The sequence below is a fragment of the Ambystoma mexicanum genome, chromosome 11 (genome assembly GCF_040938575.1).
Source record: "Ambystoma mexicanum isolate Mex_15411 chromosome 11, UKY_AmexF1_1, whole genome shotgun sequence".
Lineage (NCBI taxonomy): Eukaryota > Metazoa > Chordata > Amphibia > Caudata > Ambystomatidae > Ambystoma > Ambystoma mexicanum.
The window spans coordinates 1,298,743,356-1,298,769,051 of record NC_090934.1 but is presented as its reverse complement, the minus strand read 5'-3'; the positions used below and the strand labels follow the sequence as shown (position 1 = coordinate 1,298,769,051).

The window sequence follows — 25,696 nt, the reverse complement described above, 5'->3', positions numbered from 1 at the left end:
TTTAATAGCCTCCCCTCACCCTCCAGAGTCAGGCCCCCCTATACAAACAAGAGGGTCCCTTGCCCCCTTTTATATTACATGTCATTTCCAGAAGGCTAGTAGCTACTCTCAGTCGGGGCTAAAGTGGGTACCTATGGAAGACTGGCTTCCAGGACAAGTGAACTAGGAGACAGCTTTGGAGGGTGGGGAAATGAGGCTGAGAGGGTTAGTTTGTTTCTGAGACATGGTAGTTTTTGCATTGTAAATGGCATTGCGAGCAATGCACAAGGATTTGAAATTAATTTTATTTTATTTATTTTTTTACATTTGTAAAGCGCAACTGCAGCCCGCGGGCATTGAGGCGCTGTAAGCGATGCGTAGGAAGGCTTCATTAAGGGTTACAAAAAAGCCGCCCCAAAAGTGTTCTTAGACATGAATACAGTGTTACATGGGCAGAGTTCCTAGGTTGTGAACCAGATATTTGATGGGGCGAGGGCAGGTAGTTTGGGGAGAGGAGAGAAGGTTACGGGCACACCGCCTGAGGCTTGCATTTAGTCTGGTTGCCAGGTTCTGTCATTTGCAGAGTCTTAAAAACTGAATGCCACCCACCTAGTGGATGTCTGAGATTACTTCCTCTCATAAAACAGCCCAAGTGGGGTTGGGTGGCGTGTGCACTGCGAAGGGAAACAGCAGTGCAGAGCCTTGTGGAGCACAGTAGGTCAGGGGTTTGACTTCAGAGCCATGAGGAGTACCCCCCGATTTGACTGGGATATCACCTCATCAGAAAGAGCCGCGCGGTCCTTTAGGTCTTCATGGCCGATGGCAGAGAGGTCGAAGTGTGAGCGTGCTGCAATGGTGTCTGGGTTGCATAAGGCGAGTAACTACTCCAGGGAGAAGAATGGCGTGTCTTAGTGCCGTGAAGGGGGAAAGCTTGCTTTTAAATTGTAGGGTTGGGGCCTGAATTAAGAGGTATGGCGTTAGTTGATGGATGGCTGCTACCTGCAGGACTTTGTTAATGAATGGAAGGTTGGAGACTGGTTGGAAACTGTCACAGTCAGACAGGTCAAGTCTAGACTCTTTTTTCTTTTTTTTGTTGAAAACTTTATTTTTGGATTTTACGCTATTATTTACAATATTCCAAATAGATTCCAATATCAAACAAAGTGTCGAAAAAAATACAATGCACTTCCCTCCAAACCAAGATAAATAATACTACAAAATGCTGCAAGAACAACAAGTCAACAAAGTCAGTAATCCAACAGGAAAAGGAATGACAAAATTGTTCAATGAATACATTCTGCTACCATACAAGCCTGTAAAAATGTACTAGTACAACAAATAAAACGGACAAACCCTGCTCCCAGAAAATTCACCTTGAGTCTTTTGAATGATGTGTTTACAAGAGCTTGTTTGAGTCTGGTTGGAAGCGGGCTATCCATCAGAAGTGTTACAAAAAACAATATAAACCAACAGGTCATTGCCCAATATTCTGGTTCTGATTGACTGGTGTTGCACGGGTTGAAGGCTCCAAAGATGGCTTTCATAGATTTGGTTACTTTGGTACCCATGGAAGTATAAATATGGGGGAGAGAGTTTGGCCCTGTGGATAATGGTGTAGTCTGTGTGGCTAGGAAGTTTAAGGAGAGCATTGTAAATCCACACCGGGATCCTAGGGGTTAAAAAGGCCATCAGTGGCATGCACATTTCTTCTGGGATGTGGGGCATTTCTGGACTGCTGCGATTGGTCCAACTCTCTCTTCGTAAATACCTTCCTACTCGAGCTCTTCGCTCCTCCACATCCTAGACCCTCAGGGTCAGTCGCTTCTCCAAGCAATAAGTTGGTGGTAGATCTCTTTCTTCGGCTGCAGCCTCCCTCTGGAACAGCCTCCCTGCATCTCTGAAACTCAAGGAGAACCATCTCCGGTTTCCGGAAGCACCTCAAGTCCTTCCTCTTTGCTTCTGCCTTCTCTCTTCCTCTACCCTGCTGATTTCCTTTCTGATACTGCACAGGTCACTTGGCACCCTTTGATTTCGGGCCCTGGTCCCTACCCGCCCAGTTGCACTTCTTGTTATTGTTTGGATCCCATCTACAGCATTTCCCCCTCCCCTTTCCCCTGACACTTTTCCCCTCCCCGTCCCCTGCACTTGCGCAATCTCAGTGTCACTTGGCCTAGTAAGATTGTTGTCTCTGTCCTCCCTATGTTCCCCCTTGCTTGCCTCATCACGCCTTGTAACACTTGTGTATAGGCGCGTCACAAATGCCATATCATATCATATAGTGCTCCTGCAAAGGTTGAGATCCCACGTGGCCATGGGCGTAATTATAGGGAGGGACAGGGGGTTTTGTCCCCCCCAACTTCTGTGGCATCCCTTTTTGTCCCCCCCATCTTTTGGAGGGAGGGTAGGGGGGGCTGCAATCATCAATTATGTAATTGGACAGCGCAAGCCCGGCTGGGGTGCTCAGCAAGGCTTGCGCTGTCTAATTACATAATGCACAGATGCCTGGCAGCCGCGCTGCAACACATTCAGGGCTGGGATGCCCTGCGTCGCTCAGTCCCTCACCCTGGCTGGCAGGATTCAAAGTCAGCAGCCAGGGTGCTGAACTGGGTACTGCAGGGCCTGGCGCCTGTGCTGTCACGCTAGCAGCAGCACTTCCGGGGGCCAGCATCACAAAGCATCTCTTTCTGGCTTCGTGTGACACACAGACAGGAACTAGGAAGCTCATTCAGCTTCCTGATTTCTGTCTGGAGGTGCGTGAGTGCGGAGAGGTTAGGTCGGTGTAACATGAGACGTAACCCGGGTGGCATTTGAAAGTAGAGCAGGGGTACTTTTTAAAAAACAAAATAATTTGTTGTTGTGTTTGTGTATGTTGGGGAGCACTGTCCAAGCCCTCTGAGGCAAAATACATGCAAACTTCCTAATTAGCATATGGATTGCACCAACAGAAGTGAATTCACGGAAAAGGACGTTGTAAGGCGCATCATCAGTCTTTGATACTTGGAGGCACCATGGAAGTGACTGTAGAATAAGTTACCATAAGTAAACCAAGTGGCAAATAACGGTGGTGCACAATACCTAAATTGCACTATTGTTATATGTGGAGCAACTCTATAGTCATTAGGCTTTTCCATTATAATAGCATGATACATTAACATAAGCTTTGAAGTGAATCGGAATCACTTACAGAGCTGCAGATAAGGCACAATGTGATTAAATAATTTGCTCAGGATCACACACTTGGTTAAATGGTGAATCTGGGATGTGGACAATTTAAGCGACTGTGCACATCTTTCCAGGCTTAGTTGATATATATTTATTAAGGTTTTGCTTTACATTTCGTGTGCTTGTTATTTATATAATACATATAACATAATATTTATAGCAATGCATTGGAATCAAACCACATTACATAATAAACTAGCCTTTCATAGTAAACTAACCATACACTATATACATTGTCATAGAAATATGTTGAGCAATGGGAGTATGGCTTTAGTTTTATTCTCCCCATTCTGCATGCAAAGCCACAATAGCATCATGCAGATTAATGTGAGCCTAACAAAGCCTCCTTGGGATTTAAAGCTATAGTTATTATTTCATAAAGCATGCAACATTATGCACCCTTCTCTCTTCTGATCACTCCCTACCATTCACATTTTTAAAGGGACAAATGTCCCTGCTAATAGTAACCCCCTCACTCCCATCAGTGCCTAATGGCTCACATTGTAATGCTCTGTTGATACAGAGCAACGTGAGGACCCTCGGCTGGCCGGAGCTCCTTCGGACATTGTCCTGGCAGCGGGACACCTCTTCCCTTTCGGAACGGGTAAGGTGCCCTGCTGCCAGGACAATGAGCGTGCTGAGCAGGAATTGCTCAGCACACATTGTCCTGCCAGCGAGACACTTTTGCCATTGGGCACCCTCTCTGAAGTGCCGAATGGGAGAGGTTTCCCAGTGACAAATGTCCCAGTCTGGCTCTTAAAAGCGCTAAGGGGGGCATCTTGGCCACCCCCTTGTGACTCTCCCGCTTGGTACTCCACTGCTTGGAGCCATTTGCACACAGGAAAACATACCTTCATTTTAATCAGTCAGAATCTTGTAGAAAAAAATCTATCAGCACGTAGACATATAAGGTGCTGTGCAGAACCCATGTTTTTTAAAATCTATACCAATTATACTTGGTCACCCACTGCACTGCATTAACCAATGGTTTCTGCCTTTGAATGAAAGGAAAAATCAGACAAATTGCTGACACACTATTGAATCTGGTCCTTTTGGCCATGGCTCTAAAGTTCAGCTAGTTCAAGTCAACATAGCCCAACATTTCAGATATCAGGGGGTGATACAGTCTGGTTTGCCCAATGGTTGCCCCACTGTTTTCATCTGTTATTGTAAATGTAAATATAAATGTTGTTTGCACACAGTGTATGTCAGTGGAGGTGCTGGGTGCATTTGTGTCTGAGTCAGAGTGTGTGCAAGCATATGTGTATTGACTATTGTGTCTGAATGAATGATAAATAATGCATTGTTTGTATGTTCTAGTGGAATTAAGTTTGTGAATGTTATGTTGTGTCACTGGGTGCGTGGCACCCAACTCAAGATGTGTGGGGGCCCAATTGAATTTTAAAGATACCCCACCAGTGGTGCAGTAGTTTAGTGTTATCCCTCAGGAATTTAGGTTGTTTGACCGACGTACAAAATCACGGCGGAATTAACCGTAGTCATTTTTGCTGCAAATACATTTTTACCTCGATATAAAAAACCAAACCCATGTCCCCTCAAACCGACAGTACACCCATAAACCCCCACACTTACCTTTTCTCCATCCACTGCCTCTCCTGTAACCTGCAGCGTCAGATCCATTCTTTAATGTGGGTCGGATCTGACGCTTCAGCGTCCCTTTTCTTCTTTTTTTGTTTGGTCCCCTGCCACCAATGCTGAGGCGGGGGACAGCTCTGCAACCGCCAAAGCCAAAAATACAGTACATGACTGAGGGGGTCACCCCTGCAAGCACTGCTCTTCATGTACAGTATCTTTGGCTTCGAACTAATGGTGGTGACCAAATTTGGTCAAATCTACCATTCGACCAAATTTCTTTTAACAATTTGGCCGAAACAATCCCTCAGAGCCACCATCCGCCCTCCCTTGACCCCACCCCTTTCCTTCAGTTGTCATGTCCCCCCCAACATTTTCAGCAAAGTTACTCCACTGCACGTGGCTCCCAGCCTCATTGGGGCTACAAGTTGGATGTCTGTGCGGCGTTTCTGCATGCATGCGATCTTCTCCTTTTTCCTTTAATCTTCTCTCGAATGCCCATTAGCCGGTTGGCTCACATGGGTCTGCAAACTAGATGCATACTGAGGGTGTTATAGAGTATTTCTCTATATGGAACATAGTAGGATTCTAAACATTTGTGTCTGACATAAGGTCTTTATGCAGAATTGAAGGCAAAATGGCTGTGCTCTCAACCATTGACAATACCTGATCGAAACATAATGTCCTCATTACTGGGTGAAGATGTTTTTGTTTTGGCTCTCAATTTTTCAAAGCGCATTATTGCTCATTTATAATGTACACTACTTTCGGCATGCCAGTAAGTAGCGTGGCATGAAATGGGCCCCTCAAGTCCCAATAAAGTGAGCCCAGCGTCACTGGAATGGAAAGGCTATCATTTATATTGGGAAGGAACAGCTGCTGCTATGTTGCCAGCAGGTTTTGATGTCGGAAGGGGGGATACATCTCACTACTTTGTGAGTCTCCGCGGTTGCGCATCTGCTGGTTTTTATTTTCCAAGTCCAGCTGCCTAGCTCATTGCAAACGAATCAAATCCTTGCTGTGACAATTGCAATCTTGCTTTCAGTGATTGGTGGGTCACCCTTTCCTTACATCATTGATTTTTTTACCCAGGATTCCCGATTGTTGATGGCTATAACAATTGCATACAATTAAATGGCCGCCCGAGATGTCTCATCATTTATCAAGAAATGTATCTAGTCATCTGTCCCTATAAGCCGGTCTCTGGTTATAGTGAGGGCCGGTGCAATGAGCTATGCCACACTTGGTGAAAGATCCTTTTGCTATCCCCATCCCATTACTCCCCTTTTATGACATGCCCTGCTCCAAATTAGCCCGCCTCTTCACATGTATGCCAGGCCCACAACTTCCACCATATTTCACCTTCAAGTGGTCAACTTTTAATGACATGTTGAAATTAAAGTATCTTGGGAACTTTTCCACTGGCTGGTGACGACGACGACCAGGTTGCACGATATGTTCAATTAGCTACACAATTCTCTAAAGAAACTGGCTAAATAGCTAATGTACAGGCAGTTTAAGGGGCAATTCATGAAAAAGTGCAATACTTCCAACAGCAAGCACCCAATTCACTTACAGCCAACACAGGTCTCAACAGCAACCACGCAGTGCACTTACAGCCAACACAGGTCTCAACAGCAACCACGAAACGGACTTACAGCCAACACAGGCCTCAACAGCAACCACACAACACACTTACAGCCAACATAGGTCTCAACAGCAACCACACAGTGCACTTATAGCCAACACAGGCCTCAACAGCAACCACGAAACGGACTTACAGCCAACACAGGCCTCAACAGCAACCACGAAACGGATTTACAGCCAACACAGGCCTCAACAGCAACCACACAATGCACTTACAGCCAACACAGGCCTCAACAGCAACCACACAACACACTTACAGCAAACATAGGTCTCAACAGCAACCACACAGTGCACTTACAGCCAACACAGGCCTCGACAGCAACCACACAGTGCACTTACAGCCAACACAGGTCTCAACAGCACCCACACAGTGCACTTACAGCCAACACAGGTTGCAACAGCAACCACACAATGCACTTACAGCCAACACAGGCCTCAACAGCAACCACACAAAGCACTTACAGCCAACACAGGCCTCAACAGAAACCACACAGTGCACTTACAGGCAACACACAGGCCTGAACAGCAACCACACAGTGCACTTACAGCCAACACAGGTCTCAACAGCAACCACGGAACACACTTACAGCCAACACAGGTCTCAACAGCAACCACGCAATGCACTTACAGCCAACACAGGTCTCAACAGCAACCACGAAACACACTTACAGCCAACACAGGTCTCAACAGCACCCACGCAATGCACTTACAGCCAACACAGGTCTCAACAGCAACCACGAAACACACTTACAGCCAACACAGGTCTCAACAGCAACCACGCAATGCACTTACAGCCAACACAGGCCTCAACATCAACCACACAGCGCACTTACAGCCAAGACAGGTCTCAACAGCAACCACGGAACACACTCACAGCCAACACAGGACTCAACGGCAACCACGAAACAGACTTACAGCCGACACAGGTCTGAACAGCAAGCCCGTAACACACTTACAGCCAACACAGGCCTCAACAGCAACCAAGCAATGCACTACAGCCAACACAGTCCTCAACATCAACCACACAGCGCACTTACAGCCAAGACAGGTCTCAACAGCAACCACGCAACACACTTACAGCCAACACAGGCCTCAACAGCAAGCACACAGTGCACTTACAGCCAACACAGGCCTCAACAGCAACCACACAGTGCACCTACAGCCAACACAGGTCTCAGCAGCAACCACAAACACAGTTACAGCCAACACAGGCCTCAACAGCAACCACACAATGCACTTACAGCCAACACAGGCGTCAACAGCAACTACACAATGCACTTTCAGACAACATAGGTCTCAACAGCAATCGCACAGTGCACTTACAGCCAACACAGGTCTCAACAGCAACCGCGCAATGCACTTAAGCCAATACAGCCCTCAACAGCAACCACACAGCGCACTTACAGCCAACACATGTCTCAACAGCAACCACACAACACACTTACAGCCAACACAGGCCTCAACAGCAACCACACAGCACACTTACAGCCAACACAGGCCTCAACAGCAAGCACACACCCCACTAAGCTATCTTGTTGGCCATGTAACGTGTGGAGTGACGTACGCAGCAGGAGGCAAGTCGTGTGGCATAAGAAGATACCTCTGGCCGCTGTGCACTCACTTGTGGAAATGGCGTGCCCCCCACAGTCACAGGCTTGAATCCTTGCAGTGCCAACTTGTCGATCTGGGGATGATACATTGAGTGCCATTATATTGTTACATTACAGCAACATTTACTACTGCGCTTAGAAGCGCCGGGAATTTGGAAGGAAGCACTATCTAGAAACTGTATCCTTTGGGAGGCAAGGTGTGAGTGGCACCAGGTCAATGGAAATGGCTGGCACTATAGGCCATCAATTGGAGTGGTGGCCAACAATCAAAAGGAATCGATTCCCGACAAAACCTACACCCCCCGTTAGTGCAGGAAGCAGTATAATCTGTCACAAGATTCTCACACCTTCCGGGACATGCCCTAATTTGAAATCTGGCTGGCATTTACAATCTCAAATTAATACATTTAAGTATTTAATACACATACACGTGAATGTACCAGTATTTTTATAATGTTTAATTTGTGCCCAAGCATTTTCACTGTTTTGGCCAGAGATAGACGCTGAGCTATGGTACAAAGATGAGGGTTTGTATAGGATCACATGATTCAGGCAAGTGTGGTAGCTTGGATTTGAACTTGAGTCTCCTGCTTCCACATGGAGGCGGGTAGGTCAATTTAAGCACATCCTCATGTCTAATTACTAGTATCCAAAATGTCATTAAAATGAACAGAAAGGATAACCTCTGGAAAATACATGCTAGAGCTATTAATGGTAGTTACTTTACCTCGAGGGTTAAGGAGAGGTGCTGAATTATTTTTGTGTATAGCTGGGGGCCGCCTCATGCCCCAAAGCATGCCTCTTGCTAGGGCTGTAGCTCCCATCTAAGGCTAAACTGGCCATCCTATGATGATCAGACAGAGCAAAAAAGTGATAAAGGCCTATCCAAAAAGCACATGTGCATCTAGCAATCCGCTGATGCGCGTGACAGTACAGGCACACTCCACCATGCCCGAATTGAAGGACAACCTACCACAGGCAAAAGCGGGCCATACAAAGGCCAGACCACAGGGGGGGTGCCCTGCCAATTTGATGTCCTTAGAGTCGGGTCTTAATGTTGCCTAATGAACAAATACACGTTATGCAAACTCAGAGCAAGGGCAAATGGCGCCCCTGACCAGTGCTGGCCTAGGCGAGTGCCTGGCTTGCCTAGTGCTAGCACCTGCCCTGACTACAGTCAACTCTGAGTGTTAGCTGCCTGCAGATAAGAAGGAAATGGGTCTTGACTATTCATAGACTGGGATTCCCGAATGGGGAGGCAGGGAATAATGTAGACTTGTAGTTTGTAGGAGATTGTGGTTCTTAATCCATTTTGTCAAAAGTTTGCTGTGCTTCCTACCGCGTTGGAAATGATTTCACTCGCACACATTTTCCGAATGACAGCCAGTGTTTAGTGTGGTAAATAGGTCGAATGCCACTGGCGTCAGCCAAAATAAATGAGGCATTTCTATTCATGAAGGGAACACTTCAAACTTTTCCAAATATATAATCATGTGCGCTGGGTTTCAGAGGTGACAAAATCTACCTTGTGCCGTGGCTGCATCTACTTAACTCTGGCAGGCGGCCATTCCGCGCGGCGTTCTATCACTCAATACACTTCGCACGAGAAGAGCTGACTACATATTATCTGAAATGACTTTGGCCACTTCATAATGAAACTCCAAATGCCAATACCTGATCTAAACCAATAAGGGTAAAGCCTGTCACTGGAATGCTAATGTCCGCCTTTTCTGGAGACATGCTTTTGTGATTTTCCTCTTTGTCATATTTCAGCCTTCATGTATCTGTTTTTTGTTTATTGATCTTAACTGCCTAGTGACCTATTGCATAGTTTATATACATTTTTAGCAATAGTACACCTATCTATCTATCTATCTATCTATCTATCTATCTGTCTGTCTGTCTGTCTGTCTGTCTGTCTGTCTGTCTCTCTCTCTGTCTGTCTGTCTATCTATCTATCTATCTATGTATCTGTCTGTCTGTCTGTCTGTCTGTCTGTCTGTCTATCCATCCATCCATCAATTCATCTATCTATGTATTTATCATCCATCTATTTGTCTATCTGACTATCTATTTATATATATGTCTATTATCCACCTATCAATTAATTTGTCTATCTATGTATGTATCCATCTGTCTATCTATCTGTCTTTCTATCTATCCATCCATCTACATGTCTGTCTATTCATGTGTCTTTCACTATAGTTGGGTAACCTTGCACAGCATTCCACACAAAGCCAATGATCTTGTCTTCTTCTTTTTCTCTTTCTGCAGTTTGCTCTCAGCATCAATTTCTTCTTCTTTTCCCTCCCTTTGTCGTTTCCTTCTTCTCCCCACTTGCATCTGCCTCACCTTCTGCCCCCTCGCCGGCCCGACCCTCCGTTCTTCGTTCCCGCCATGCTTCAATCACGCGTGCTCTCCTCCCTGTTGCTGGAGAACCATACAAATCAGACTCCCTCTGACCCCAGCTGCCACTCACCCTGGGGAGAAATGCATCATCTCCTCCCACCCAGACTTCGCTCAGCCTTGAGTGGCACTCTCTGGGTGGCAGAGGTCTATCACTCAACCTTCCCATGCCATCTGGCTTGGTCACTCTTTCAAACCTGGACTCATCAGTGGCAACAGCGAGTATGTTCGCCCTGAATTCCCATAAGGAATCATTGTAGGCCCCGCCCACTGCTGCAATTTAGCAAAAGGCATCCAGTTTAAATATAAGCAAACATAAAGGGGCCCTCCTATTCCCCAATAGAATAATGAAAGATAGAGGCGGGCCTACTAGGCCTTGTGAGCATTCAGCAAGTGCAAGTGCAGAGAGAGAGAAGGGATGAGGAAGTGAGGGGTAAGTGCTAGGTGTGCCATCATCAGTTCATTTATTAATTAATCATAAGAACATCAAAGTATCACAGTAGGAACTCAGCACTCAGCATCCACACTACGCCTTTCCTAAATGAGGGATAAACTTCAGCACCGACCCATTGTGCAAAGCATTTTAAAGGGCAAGCAGGTTCCAAACTACAATTCCCATAATGCAGGACCTGCTCCAAGCAATACAAGACACAAAATCTCAGCAGTGTTATATTTTCCATTATGAGATGTCCATTCCTCTAGAGAGGATTCCCAGATCTTTATATTTGCCATTGTTAACACAATATAATTTCCAATATCATGATTTTCAAACATAGTACTGTGTGCAGTTGCATCGTGGAGCGCATTTCATCCGCAGAATGGAATTACCATACTAAATTACCCAAGACCCAAATAACCGGATAACAGCCACAAAGAATATGGCAAAATGCTACTTTATTGTCAGCTCAAATAAAGTAGTGCAATCTGGTGACTATACGAAATGCAGCTCACTCACTCACATCTAAGTTTTGATTACACAAAGATGTTATACTTCAATGTACGTCAGCTATGATGTCATCCTACATGGCAAACAGCAAAACGTATCGAGGGGAGAGATTGGTTAATGGAACATATATACCTATAGTATGTATAAGTGCTAACAGCAACATTGGCTTCCCCTTCTCTGGAAGGTGCGCCTCGAACTACCTCCAGATTTGTATAATACTGATTATAGAAAAATAATAACAGCGGAATGGCCTCTGCAACATTGTATAGCATGCCGCTACAGGGTCACTCATGATTGCTAGGCATACGCTCCCAACCTCGGACAATCGGCTTGCTAGCAGCACGTGAACAGAACAAAACCCAGGTGCAGAGAACAACATCAGGCCACTCCCCACTTTGGTCAATTATCCTACCATCTCTGATCAGTCAGACCATGAGCCAATGCTTCTCCTTTGTAGTTGACCTTGCTGACTGTTTTGTTCTCTGGGATTTTTAAGGGAGTCAGGGTACACCATTATCTTCACCTGCGGCTTAATGATTAGACCTTATTTTCAAGTCTTGCACCACATGTCAGTAGTACCACAAATTTATCAATTTCAACCTGTAATTTACTGTTATTTGATTTAATTATGTTGGGTGCTGTTAAGAATTAGGGTCTGTGACGAGGGTATACTTTTAAGTATTTTATTAGGTCAGAGACTATGGTGGCAGCAGGCACCCCCTCTGAAGTTAGGCTCCAACTGACCCATAAGAACTCAACATGAAGAATAATACTCTAATACAGAATCTTATGACATAGCAATGTATATGATACAGAACATCCCAAATCTTACCATTCTACTACTATTTAGCATGTTTATGTGATTACTATTAAGTGAAACACCCCAACAGGTGCTATTACTCCTCTTAGCCTTTGGAGGCTTGGTTGCTCCGTCTTACATGTATTTTCTTCACCCTTGATTGTCAATACTTGTCGCTTGCAGATGTTTTTGCTTCTGCTCTATCTTAGAGAAATGTGCTTTTCGTTCATAGCTTATCCTGGGTTAACTCTCTTTGTGTATTCCAAGTATGTCTTGCTGTGTCATCCTTAGTCTCAGCAAAAGAGGTTTTCTTTGTTTCTTGCATGAGGTAGTATTGACACGATCCAACGTTCATCTTTCCATCATGGCTGCTTTCCTCACGTTATAGTTTCTGCTGCAGCAAGCTTCTATTGATCTCATCTACCTTGCGTTTCTGCATATATACATTCACTACTTTTCTGGATATTTATCTTCTTTGTATATATGTTCTCTTCATCTCCGCATACATGTTTCTCTTATCACTTTTGTTACATTATCTTTCTTTGATCATTCGCATGTTGTTTCAGTACATCTTAGTATTTTCTCTTCATGCCATTATTTTACTCTGACCTGACTTCATTTAAAGCTCTTCTATGTCCAATGGTTTATATCGACATCCTTCAACCGCATCAGTGCGAGTGTACATTCAAGGTTGTCTGAGTGCATAACGTCTCTCATATCTTCTGTGTTGTATTGGGATGATTCCTGGTGTCATGCACAGAGTCTTCCTGCTTTGCTTCCCATATGACGGAGGTGAGGGGGTGGACACTAGAGATGACGTCATCTGCTCCTCTACAACTGTGCTCAGCTCTCCAAAACTTAACTGACCTGATGGTGCCACTTGTGACATCGGTTGATCAATTATTGACCTTACTGATGAAAGGTGTCCATAGTATTGGCTAAGGATGTGTAACCTTTCACACCAATTTCACCAACATGACATCTGTTACATGTGGAAAAAATGTGAAGTTTTCAACAGCAATGTTATTTCTTCTTTCACCATGTCATGATCACAGTCAGACACCAGATCTCTGATATTGGGGAATCTAATATAGCACAAAGAGGTCCTTTGCCCAATAATGAAGTCAGGTTTACATAGTTCACCTGAATATTACAATTTCTACATACAACATCGTATTATTTATGACTCATTGCCAGATTCAGTAATTAAGGGAATCTGATTAAGATTTTGGTTAATTTTCAGGGTCAACAGTGTGTGTCTGCCTTCTTCTTTGCCCTCTTGCAAACCATTCCCTGTACCTCTTTTGAACAATCCTTATAGCCTGAGCAATTTGTAAATGCCCACAAACACTCACTGCAGAGGTTATTTTGGACATTGCTGGCTGGGTGAGAGCTAGTAGCATTTAAAATTGTGCTGGTAGCTGTGGGTGTCCTGTACCTGTCTGTGATCAGTTTACCTGTGATAAATGATGTCCAGACAATTCATTGTTTCATTACTTTACCTTGAAGTCAAGTTCAATTAAATTGTTGGTGTTATAATAATTATAATTGTTCTTTTATATAACGCGCTTAATAATGCGATGTCTTGCTTCCAAGACAAACGTGTTGCCCCTGAGCTATCCTCCCGGCCTGTTCCTTGTGTCAGTGTAGTTCAAGAGATCCTGTTCACTGCCTTGCCATTTAATAAAAAGATTGCCATGGTATCCTAGCTATAAGGCTACTCTAGAATAAAATTTTAGGTAGTGTTCAATCCAAATGAGTGTTTTCTCCCAATACTCGAGCATTAGATAGGCATAGGCCAGTGCAAAATATGCCTCCATGGTTTTCCCTCTAACTTGTAAGAAAATGTTTTATTCAAATCCTACAAAAAATGTGTGTTGTTCAGGGTAAAGATGTTATGTTATCTGAATTTGTAGAGGGCGACTTTGACCCAAGGGTATCTTGGCGCTTGAGGGAAACCAATCTTCTGAGAAGGAAGGCAGTCATGGAGAAATAACACAACAAGGTTTGCAATAACCTGTTTGAATACAAATGTTTTTAAGGCCTTTCTAAAGGCAAGATGGTCAGCAATAGTATGTAAAGAGAAAGGGAGTGAGCTCCACAGGCTTACGGCTGCAACTGAGAATACCCTTCCACCGATTGTCACCATTGAATATCAAGGGACAGTAAGCACCAGTAAGATTGCCGAATGTAAGTTCTTCGAGGGGACTTACTGAACAAGCTATTATCCTCTCGGATGGATAGCTCAGGGGCAAAGTGCTCGTTTTGGAAGCAAGACGACATGGAGCAACACAGGTTCGATCCCCGGGTCCGCGCTTAGAAACCTCTGGGTATTAAGCGTGTTAAAAATAACCTATCATATCATATCATGAAGGTAAAGTGCACCAGACCCATTAAAGGCCCGGTGAACAATACAAAGGCACTTGAACCTGGATCTGGCCTCAAATGGGAGCCAGTGGAGTCTCCTAAGTGCCGGCAACACATTTGGAAAGGCCCATTGCTAAAGGTGCTGCAAAATTCTGCAGTACTTGAAGGCACTGGATCAAATAATTTAGGTTGAATAAGCAGTGTCGAATTACAGTAGTCTACTGTCCCTGAGATGGTAGCAGAGACAACTAGACTATGCAAATTCACTGGACTATAATGAATCATTTTTCAGAAGGTTTTCGATTTAAAATGACCAGAGAAGATGGGCATGTATACATTTTGGTGTGTGTACAGAAGCGGTTGGATCTGTCTTGCAAAAAATATTGAATTGCTTGCACATCATCTGAGTGCACTGTGCACGTGCACAGGAAGGGTACATGCACATTTAGCCTAAATAAAGGTGTACTCAGACTGTCAAGGAATATCGGTTAGCCAATTTAGTACATCTTTGGTGTACCTGACAGATGGCAGACGTTGTTGAACCTATGTGGCAAAACGTGAGCTAAATAGGTGGAGGGAGGCCCCATCAGGCAACCTTTTTTAAGAGAGTATGTGCCTCATTATAAGTTTACGGGTCTGAAATTAACATGCCAGTAATTCCGTTTACCGCCACGTTTCCGCATCTGGCGTTTGCCAGTCAGGTGGCCAGATTTACCTCCAGCCAAGAGCTGGAGATAAGTCAAGCACCCCACTGGCAAAAAACAGCCAGCATTACCGGCACATACCAGTGCCCATAATACCGGCAATCCCCCCCATGGAGTTATCGGACCCCATGGAATGGGTATTTACCTACCCTTACTGGCACCTGTAATCTGCCGATAATTCTGACAGATCAGGTGCCGGTTCTGGCATTACCACCAGCTCCTCAGTCAGAAAATGCTGTCCTATGGCTGCGGTCATCATTGTTACTGTTAGATATGCGTCCAGCTGCCACGTGGCCCCATGTCACGTGGGAATTGCAGTTCTGCTTTTGTCCATTATAAGTATGGGCCTTTAAGTATCAGCATGCAAAGTACTTTTCGCTAAAAAGCTGGGTCTGGCTGAAAGTGTCACACATGCCATGGTTCCACTTAGAGACAATTGCCATGGTAACATGGCCAGATCAGGCTTGCATTTATCACAGCAGTCTATTCTGGAAATAGTCTTCTTCGTTGACTTCAACATGACACATAGGACTTGAGCAACTCATGCCAGTGCAATAATGTAAAAGCCTTTCGCAAATGCGCCCTCCCCATTCTCAAGCCACCACACAAGCTGCACTAGGTGATCCACCCTTTGCATAGATGTATCTACCACATAATAAGGGATGGGCTCAGATCACAGTTCCAGCTGCTGTAGCGTAACCTACGAGTGGCGGGCTCCATGCTAGCCCAGTTCCAGATAGTTGGCAGCCCCAAGCGGCAGTTCCAGATAGTTGGCAGCCCCAAGAGGCAGTTTCAGATAGTTGGCAGCCACAAGCAGCAGTTCCAGATAGCTGGCAGCCCCAAGCGGTAGTTCCAGATAGCTAGCAGTTCCAGATAGCTGGCAGCCCCAAACGGCAGTACCAGATAGCTGGCAGCCCCAAGAGGCAGTTCCAGATAGCTGGCAGACCCAAGCGGCAGTTCCAGAGAGCTGGCAGCCCCAAGCGGCAGTACCAGATAGCTGGCAGCCCCAAGCGGCAGTTCCATATAGCTGGCAGACCCAAGCGGCAGATCCAGATAGCTGGCAGCCCCAAACGGCAGTACCAGATAGCTGGCAGCCCCAAGAGGCAGTTCCAGATAGCTGGCAGCCCCAAGTGGCAGTTCCAGATAGCTGGCAGCCCCAAGTTGCAGTTCCAGATATCTGGCAGCCCCAAGCGACAGTTCCAGATAGCTGGCAACCCCAAGCGGCAGTTCAAAATAACTGGCAGCCCCAAGAGGCAGTTCCAGGTAGCTGGCAGCCCCATGAGGCAGTTCCAGATAGTTGGCAGTCCAAGCGGCAGTTCTAGATAGCTGGCAGCCCTATGCGGCAGTGCAAATGGAAGAGATACTAAATATCAGATAACAAAAAAGCAAAAGAAAGGATGCGTTTGTCCCTCTGCAGATAGATATATCCTTTTCTGGATAGGGTCATGTGGCACATGTTTAATCTTAAGCTTATCTATAAAACGTACATTTAGATTTACTCTCATTCATATCATGCATACCGCAGAATACATTTCCTTTTGGTACTGGCATCCACCGTTGAGTGTGCTACCATAAAATGGGAACAAAAAAGTTAGGTCAGGCCGGGGAACCGAAAAAGCATTGCCTTGGTGGTTTGAGGAGAGTTTCCAGCAGAGCGTTGGCAGGCTAGAATGGGCTAGAGAGATTTGATCACCAGTCCAAGGAGGCGGAGCAGTACTACTAGTCAGTGAGATGGTGATGAGAGTGTGGCACGGTATCCAGGGGGAGCATGAGAAGAGCATAGAGTTTGAAAAGGAAAATTGGGAATGATGCTCTGAAATGCATGGGGAATCGAATGGCTCTTATGCAGGAGTACAAAACAAAGGGTCTCATGGTGAGCATGGTGGGAATAGTAAAGCAGGCTGCAGTACCAAATACAGCCTGTTTTACCACTCTGCCAGATTATGGGTTGGGAAACCCACAGGTATGAAACACACCTGCTTGTGATTGGAAGCATTGTCTCTACAAAAAGGGATGGTAATGGTGCTGGCGGTATTACCAGATTGTGGTTATACCTCTACTCCTGTGACAGGATGTCATCTGGTGAGGGCGAGATAGCCTGAACATTTATGATTTTAAGAAATAACATGATGCAGGTAATTCTGTTTCTGAAAGTGATGCATGCTAGCAAGAGACCCTTTCATAAAGCTCCATGCCAAAATGATAGTGCATGCATGTGCCTTTGTTGTGACTGTCTTCTGACATCTCCAACAACTGCTCTGCAATGGCCGCAGGGAAGGGTCAAAAGGCACATGGGCATTGTTGACAGCTGCTGGGACACAAATTTACAAAAGGCAGAGGGGGCACCACTGATTTACAACATAATAATTGTGGTACCTAGTCAGCCTGCTGGCACACTAAACTAAAACATACATGTTTCCTTACTCAGGAAGCTGCTCCTTTGATCCCCTGGGGAAGGCTAACACTTTCCTCCAGGGCACAGGAACCCACCCCAGGCAGTACCCTGATAACCGGTGCTACAAAGACAGCTTGACATGACAAAGACACTCTCAAACCAGGGTGCTGATTATTGGAGTCCTTATGAAGCAGGCAAATGACTCACCTGGTCACTGAAGATCTTCGTCTGGGCCTCCCAGCAACTCAGAACCCCAGAAGCAGCTCAAAAGCCTCTTTACCGCTTTGAGAGTTCTTTGAGCCGGCTCAACCATGCTCTGTACACTTTGACCCACTAAAGGACTTCCTGTGCTGCTTTTGGCACTCTACAAACTTTGAACTGCTTAGCTTCTTCAAGTTTTCTCAATGCTGACTCTACCCTGTGAAGCGCATCGCCGCCACAACTTAGCCGCCGGCTCTCAGTTTTGGAAGCACCTGACTCACTGCACCCTGAGCCTCGAATTAACCTAACAGATGCATCATCTCGGCCCAACTCTAAATCCAACTCAAACCGCTACAACCTATCTACTCGCCTGTCCTGAACACCAACTTGATCCAGCAGTTTGACCAGACTCAACTGCTAGCTTAAACGCTTCAGATCCATCGTCTGAAATCATCACTGACTCGCTCCCCAGAGGAAGCTGCCTCGTAGTTGACTTGATGCTGACTTGCCACTGGAACAATTCCACTTGATCCTCTGGACACTGGGTCACCTGCGACTGTGAAAATTGAAAAAATGTAAAGGGGGACCCTACAAGGGCCAGGGTGAGAGTGGGGATTGGAGGAGCGGGTGAAGTTCGCTCAAAGGAAATGTTCAAAATAATAGTTTAAAAATAGTGCAATTTTGTTATGGTGCTTCCTTCCATACTCCAGAGGTGACCGCAAGCTGCAAGCGCTGGCCTAGGACTTAGTGGTAAGGAGTCTATTGTGCATGACATTTGCCAGACTTCGGAAAAATTGCTATTGATTTCTACATCAATCTTTCTCCCCCATGCACAGTAACTCAATGACATATTAGAACATTGGCAAATTCTGTGGAAAATTTGGTGAACTATGCTTGCCTGCCTCCTGCTGCAACATGTGCTGTAAAATGTGTTGGTTTGACATGGGGATGAGTATGGCTCTCTCACTTCACTAGGTGTGGGAACTTATGCCCTCAGCGAAAATCAGAAGCTGGCATCCATGAATACGCACAGGAAGTAAACATATCTTAAAGACATATATACAAATTTAGTGCAATGGAACTTACCCCGTTGAAGAAAGTGCAGTAGAGAAAAGAGCATTGGCTATTCAAACAATAATTAACAACAGAAAAATCACCTGAGAGATGAGATTTTCCAATAACTATTCTGGCAAAGTATAAAAGGTGCTCACCTTTTAAACCCAGCAATCTATAGTGCAATATTCCCTGGAAAACAAAATCCAAATATGAAAAATGTGCTTCAGTGACAATTTTATGTGGTCTTGTGAGTAAGTGTCAACACTGGGAATGTGACAAATCCTGGTAGCCAAACACTTGAACATGCTTGCCGGCCTCTAAAACACCCAAGGGGCGTTGCATATGCCGTCTGAAAAAAAGCGACACTGTCCACCCACATGCATCCTTTCCTTGTGCCCTGAGAAGAAGGACATGGCCACAGTCAGGGGAAAATAACCGCTCCAGTCTCCAGGATTGCAAACTCTCTGGCCACATCCTGAGCAAATATTCACGACTCACTTGCACTCTCATCACCTCCCCTTCTCACCCTGTTTGGCTTTCAACAATACTCTGATTTATAAAGATGGCTTGAAAAGTACACAAACCATGGTAAGGTACTCACACAAATATATAAATCCTTATAGAAAAATGTTAGGCAAAACGTGTACAAGTGTGTCACCATTCCCCCATCCTTGAAGGGGAAACTACAATCTACCAATATCACTTCAGTTGTCACTGTCAGTTTATCATTCACGGTGGGTGTAGTGGCCTTCATGTGCCTGTGTCCCGGTTATTTTACATCACCAAGAATCTATGTTTGCCTGGTTTTTATTGGATAATCTGATCAGAAGGGCTAGGCAAGGTCCTGCAGCTCCCATCACATTTTTCTTTTATTATGGAACAAAGTCTTCAAGGGCCAAACTGAAAACAAACTACCAAGACGGTGTCCGTTTTGGGTCAATTTAATCTCTCATACTGACCAAGCTATTCCTGCCCTATCAGCGTCTGACTAGGGTTGGTCTCCCATTATAGGCGTTTCCTTTACCTGGTGAGGTACAGGACGCAAAAGGCTGTGAAGCGGGGCGGTGTGGTACCTTTACACCAGTGGTCTTTACAAACTGTGGTGCTGGCCACCCGGGCGGTAAAGGGTTTCCGGGGGGGGGATTGAGGTGTGAGGCTCTTCCAAAAGGGAGTACAGTGACTGATTTTAATAGAAAATATAAGCAGAAATGGCATCTCGGGGGGGGGGGCGAACAGCAATATTTTTACTCAAGGTGGGGCTCGGCAACAACATCTTTACTCAAGGGGGGCTGGGCATGAAAGCAATTTGAATGCCACTGCGTTACACACAAACCTTTGCTCAATTGCAGGGTAGTTCTGGTTCTTAAGTCCCCTTCGTACCCCATACCTAACGTTACTTGGCTCCTGTGTAATGCCCCTCCAAGTGCCATGAAGCAGGCACAAGGACGTCTGGGCACTATAGTAGCCAATGTAAATAAAATGAGCCATACCTACTAGCCACAGTGCAGCTCCAGGCAGTTTGTGGATTGAAACGAGACAGCCGATATACAGGGCCCCCGCAGTGCACCCCGCTGTAGACACGCCCGCGAGCTGTAGTTTCAGTGGGCTACGGCCTTGGTATTGACCCGCATTCTGCCTTTTCAGGAGTGCCCCACTGTCCCCTGGCCTTCACAATAGCATTGGATATCTTTTCTTGTTCTGTGGTTCAAGCAATTATGCCCCTCCAGCCAGCTCTTTGGGCTACGCCAACCGCCACCTTTGAACTGAGAAGGCCCATGCATTAAGGGGGCATAGTTAACACATTACACAGGGCTTGTCATGTCATTACCCGGACACCCAACGACAGGCAGATGATAATGTACCGTGAGGACATCTAAAACACAGGTTTTAGGGAGCAAAAGAATAGCGTGGGCTGCTTGGATTGGCCTTTAGGGTAATGCCTTGTCAATGCCGGGTCCGAGATCCAGGGAAGACATATGATGCCGGATCTCGGACCCGGCAAGATCTGGCTTATTGACCCGCGCTGGCCGACTACAGAAATGTGCCAAGAAGCCCAGTTTGATGCTGTTGAACAGACACGAGAAGTAATAAAGGTACTTTCAGTTGTTTTGTCCCCCTGGCCCTCCTTAAAGAGCCGTAGTCACTTATAGGACCCCACGCTTCGCCTTTTTGAAGACACTTTCAAATACTTTTTGACATTTGTTTCTCAAATCAATTGCCTGCACCCCTGTGCTCTTGCTCTCAAAGTCTGCATTCTCTGAGTTTCCTTTAAAGGGGTGGGTTTGTAATGTTTTTAATTAGTTGTGTGCATTCTCAGTTCCCATTGTTTTAGAACCTTGGTTGGACATTCTTTTATTTTGGTACCATTGTACTGTTGTTTATGCTGCGACTGTATCAGCTCACATCACTATTGTGGTGGTAAACCCCCATTCCAAGGGCTGCAACGGGGTAACATCCTGGCAGCCCAAGTGAACGGCCCGAGCGAAGCAATGGTGGTTAACGAGGGCTCTGGGTCGTTATCCTCTGTTTCAGCCCTTGGAACGGGGAGTTAAGGCCATTAGCACCCCAGGTTACCAAAGCAGTTACACGGGGGGCTAAAACAAAGTTCTTTCATTGAACAGGACTGTCTCACGTGTCCCGTTCAATGAATTAAAATACTAATCTAAAATGGCCGCCATGAATATAGAAGGCGGGGCCCCGTCTTCTATGGCCATGGCAGCTGGAAAAGGGAAGCTGCTGCAGCGGCTGGCGGCCGCTGCCTCCACAACCAGGGGAGGAGGAGGGGGGTTCGGATGTTAAAAAAAATAAAAAATAAAAAGATCCAGGAGGGCGGGGGAGAGATGGCAGCCCACGGCGGGGGAGGCAGCCTGCGGCTTCCATGGAACGTAGGCTGAAACCTATAATTTTAGCCCCCGTTCCACGGAACCATATTAGCTATGCCCCTCCCCGCCCGGATGCTAATGAAGGGTATAGCCTCTCCTCGTCACACATTACCAAAAGAGGTGGACGAGGTACACCTGTCATTTCACCTTTAAAACAGGAATCACTGCTGGTTTGGTAATAGTGCAGGGCTCCCTGTACTCAGGAAGAGCAGAAGTCATTTTGTGAAAACTCCCTGATCAAGTTCTATGGGACTTTAGAACATTGGGGTGAAGGGAGAGCTAGCAAACACCCGTAATCAGGCTGTGATTTGCCACCGATGGTGGCAATGGTGCTGCCGTTCACCATTAGTGAGGCGAATACCGCCAAACGCGTAATGAGGCCTAAAGGCAGTACTTTCTTAAATCTTCCACCCACTCGCACCATGGTTGAATGTTTGCAGATCTCGTTGAAATGTTTTGATTGCCAAGTGTGTTGTGAGCTTGCCGGATAATAAGCGCAAAAAACAGAACATTTGAATCAAAATTCATGAGCAAACGTTTAGCTTGTCAAATAATCTCTGCAATGAAATAAGAGTTAGACTAAGTGATGTTTTTTTTTTACAATTTCTTGTTGAGTGGTAAGGTAAATAGCGGGCGTGAGGTGAATACATTGTAAGCACTTAGTAAATAAATAATTTTTGCCGACAGCAAACACATTAGAAAGGTATTTACGGAAGGCTGGAAAGCCATCATTTACGATAATGGCTCGTGAAAATCAACACCTGGTTTAAGGTTGTGGCAGGACACAGCTGGTTTCAGGCGGAAATGACTAATCCGCCTTTGCATTTCTGCCCTGTGGATCTGGGCCGTGGACCAGGTATTCGGGTCAATAGCAAACCTAAATTGCCCACCGGCCTCCTGCCACGAGGGTCACCTTGACACAGCACTGTCTTTTCAGCCAACAGCACTTTGCATGTTGGAGCTTGAAGTTGTCATTTGCATTATAAATCGGATGCCTACAAGTACCGGCATGCAAAGGGTTGTTGGTTGATAAGAAGCCAGGAATCGATCGAATGAACCCTCATCGTATGAGCTTTGTTGACAGTTGTGTAAACTTTGACAGCCGTCAATGACAAATCACGTGATGGGAGAAGGTCGTTTGTGAGAATCCTGGGTTGTTTAAGGTGTGAAAATGTTTGAACCCTTTTCAGCAACATTGATCTCACCAAGAGCACAGGTGTTTCCATAATGTACACCCCTAGTCCAGGGGTGCAAATGTAAAATAATTCTGGAGGCCATCACAGCGATTTCTCACACTGATTCCAGGTGGTGAGGGTGCCACCCACCAGTGTGGGCCAGATGCCTAATGCATTTCTAGGTGTCGGGAATATTTCCCTCAGTTAAACGTGCATACAGACGCTGCCTGGTGGTCCCCTGTACTGGGAGAAAGCCCCTCCCACTGTATGCACATTCCTGTCTTGAAACAGGGATTTGCGTGCAGGGAAATGCTGTCATTGAGCATCGAAACATATAGCGCGCCTCCCATTCTGTGACTCTACTACTTCCTTAATTGGCTCCATAGAGGTTCCTAAAAAATCAAGTGGCTTCCATAAAGGACCTGTTGACCATTGTGCTGCTGTAGACCCAGCTGTGAATGATGACGTTGATTATGGTAATTTGTAGGCGTGTCCTAAAGCACTGCTGCATCTGCACATGCATGTGCACCATCATCGAAGGACAGTTTTGACATTTTCATTTTGGTTTTGAAATCTAGAATGTAGCAGTGAGTCCAGGCTCTGTGGCGAACGGTGACGGCGTTCCCGCCGACGAGGAGGCCAACATCAACGATGAAGAGGAGAAAGGAGGGTTCGTTAAGTTTGGCTGGGTAAAGGGCGTTCTGGTGAGTCTTGAGGCAATTCATCCATTAATGTTTTTAATAAGAAAAGACCACACTGAGACCGCATTGCTCTTTATTTTTTTATTTATTTTGTACACTGCTCCCTCATTGGTTAGGTTGGTCCTATATTTATGCATGCCACACCATCTTATTCTATAGGACCCATATAGGCCTTCTGTATGCGCTTATTTGCGCTTTCTAATGGCCGCCAAGAGAATGACTTCATCCTGACTAATCAGAAGAAAAGCAAGATTGTGCATTCTGGAAAGGCTAACAAGAGATTGTCTTGTGTAGTCGGAGGCATGCAAGGGAGTTGGTCCCTAATTATTTGTATCTGCGGGATCAAGTTCGATGGATATTATATGATATGATTGGTTATTTATAACGTGCTTAATACCCAGATGGTTCTAAGCGCTGACCCGGGGATCGAACCCGTGCTGCTACATGTTGACTTGCTTCCAAGGCGAGCACGTAGGAAACCTAAATCAGTCCACATTATATGAACAGAAGGGGAACAAGTGAAGCAGTAGATGGGCTCGTCACATACATTTGATCGGAAATATGGAGGCCTGCCTTCCTCTGCTCATGATGGAGAGGCATAAAGCAAAGATTGTACCAAGCAAGATCTTTGGACTGGAAGTTTGATACCTGTTCCAGTGGTTTGATTTACAGAGGCAGAAAGGGTCTGTTGCGGAAATAGGTAGCGGGACTGTGACAGAGTAAACCTCAGCGATGATTCGAACTGGGTAGGGGCTGATCTCTTTGTTAGCTACAGTGCTTCAAGCTTACATTTCTTCAGGAAATGTGTTCATGAATCCAGGGCAGCATGTTGGCTGTGCTAAGGCAATTGGCACGTGCTGCCATTTTGAAAGTAAATGTTATATCTGAGAACAAAGGTAGTATTGGAGATCTCCCATTTAACTCCTATACGCATGAGCGTTAGAAATGGATACAAAATGGAAATGAAACAGAGAGCTAAAGTTATTAAGAGGTTATTGGGAGAATGCCAACGGCCAGAGAATATATTAAGAGTGAGGATGAGGACTTTGCTATCCAGCCCTATGTCGACGATCGTATGAGCTGGGCAGCTAGAAGACATTGCGTGAGGATCCAGTTAAACCTTCAGCCTGTGGGAGAAATTGAAGGGGTGTGGAAACATATTCCAAAGGGACAGATAATTTAGTTATTGAACGGTCGAGGTCCTAACGTGCTGCCAGATTTGACGTTAGTTTGATTCCTCTCTTCAAGGAAGGAATTTTAGCCATGACTTAGCCGTTCTATGGTGGTGGGCCTAACACATTGCCACATGTCATGTTAGTTTGATTTCTCTCTTCAAGGAAGGAGTTTTAGCCATGACTTAGTCATTGAATGGTCGAGGTCCTAACGCATTGCCAGATATGACGTTAGTTTGATTCCTCTCTTCAAGGAAGGAATTGACTTAGCCATTCTATGGTGGTGGGCCTAACACATTGCCACATGTTATGTTCGTTTGATTCCTCTCTTCAAGGAAGGAGTTTTAGCCATGACTTAGTCATTGAATGGTCAAGGTCCTAACGCGTTGCCAGATATGACGTTAGTTGGATTCCTCTCTACAAGGAAGGAATTTTAGCCATTCTGTGGTTGCGGTCCTAACGTGTTGCCACATGTGACGTTAGTTTGATTTCACTGGGGAAGGAAGGAGTGTTACTTAATTTGTCCTCACTGAAGCTATATAAATAATAAATAAATACAGGTACAAATGTTTATCTGGTGGAGTATCCAGCAGCTTTTTCGCATGCCCGGGTCCGCAAAGAAGATCTGGTTATACAGAAGCGTCAGAGTTGAGATTATTGTAGTCAAATCTAACTTGGCCTGATGACATCTACTGCTGCCAATAACTTCATCAACGCACCTGTGATAAACTTGCTAATGTGGTTGAAATATGTAGGAAGAAAGGAAGGAAACAGGATCAGTGTAACAAAAGTAGCGACCTGCAATAATTAATACATACAGTAAAAGGTTTATTGAAAGGGG

General features: G+C 45.4%; 1 protein-coding gene across 3 annotated transcripts in view; it reads left to right on the top strand.

Annotated features, from left to right (window-relative positions):
* Positions 1–25,696, top strand: part of SLC12A1 (solute carrier family 12 member 1) — a 245,755-nt gene that overhangs the window by 21,089 nt on the left and 198,970 nt on the right. For all 3 annotated transcript variants that reach the window (XM_069624794.1, XM_069624795.1, XM_069624796.1), the window contains exon 3: positions 23,561–23,686. In XM_069624794.1, the coding sequence (XP_069480895.1) occupies positions 23,561–23,686 (126 nt within the window). The remainder of the gene's footprint in view (positions 1–23,560; positions 23,687–25,696) is intronic.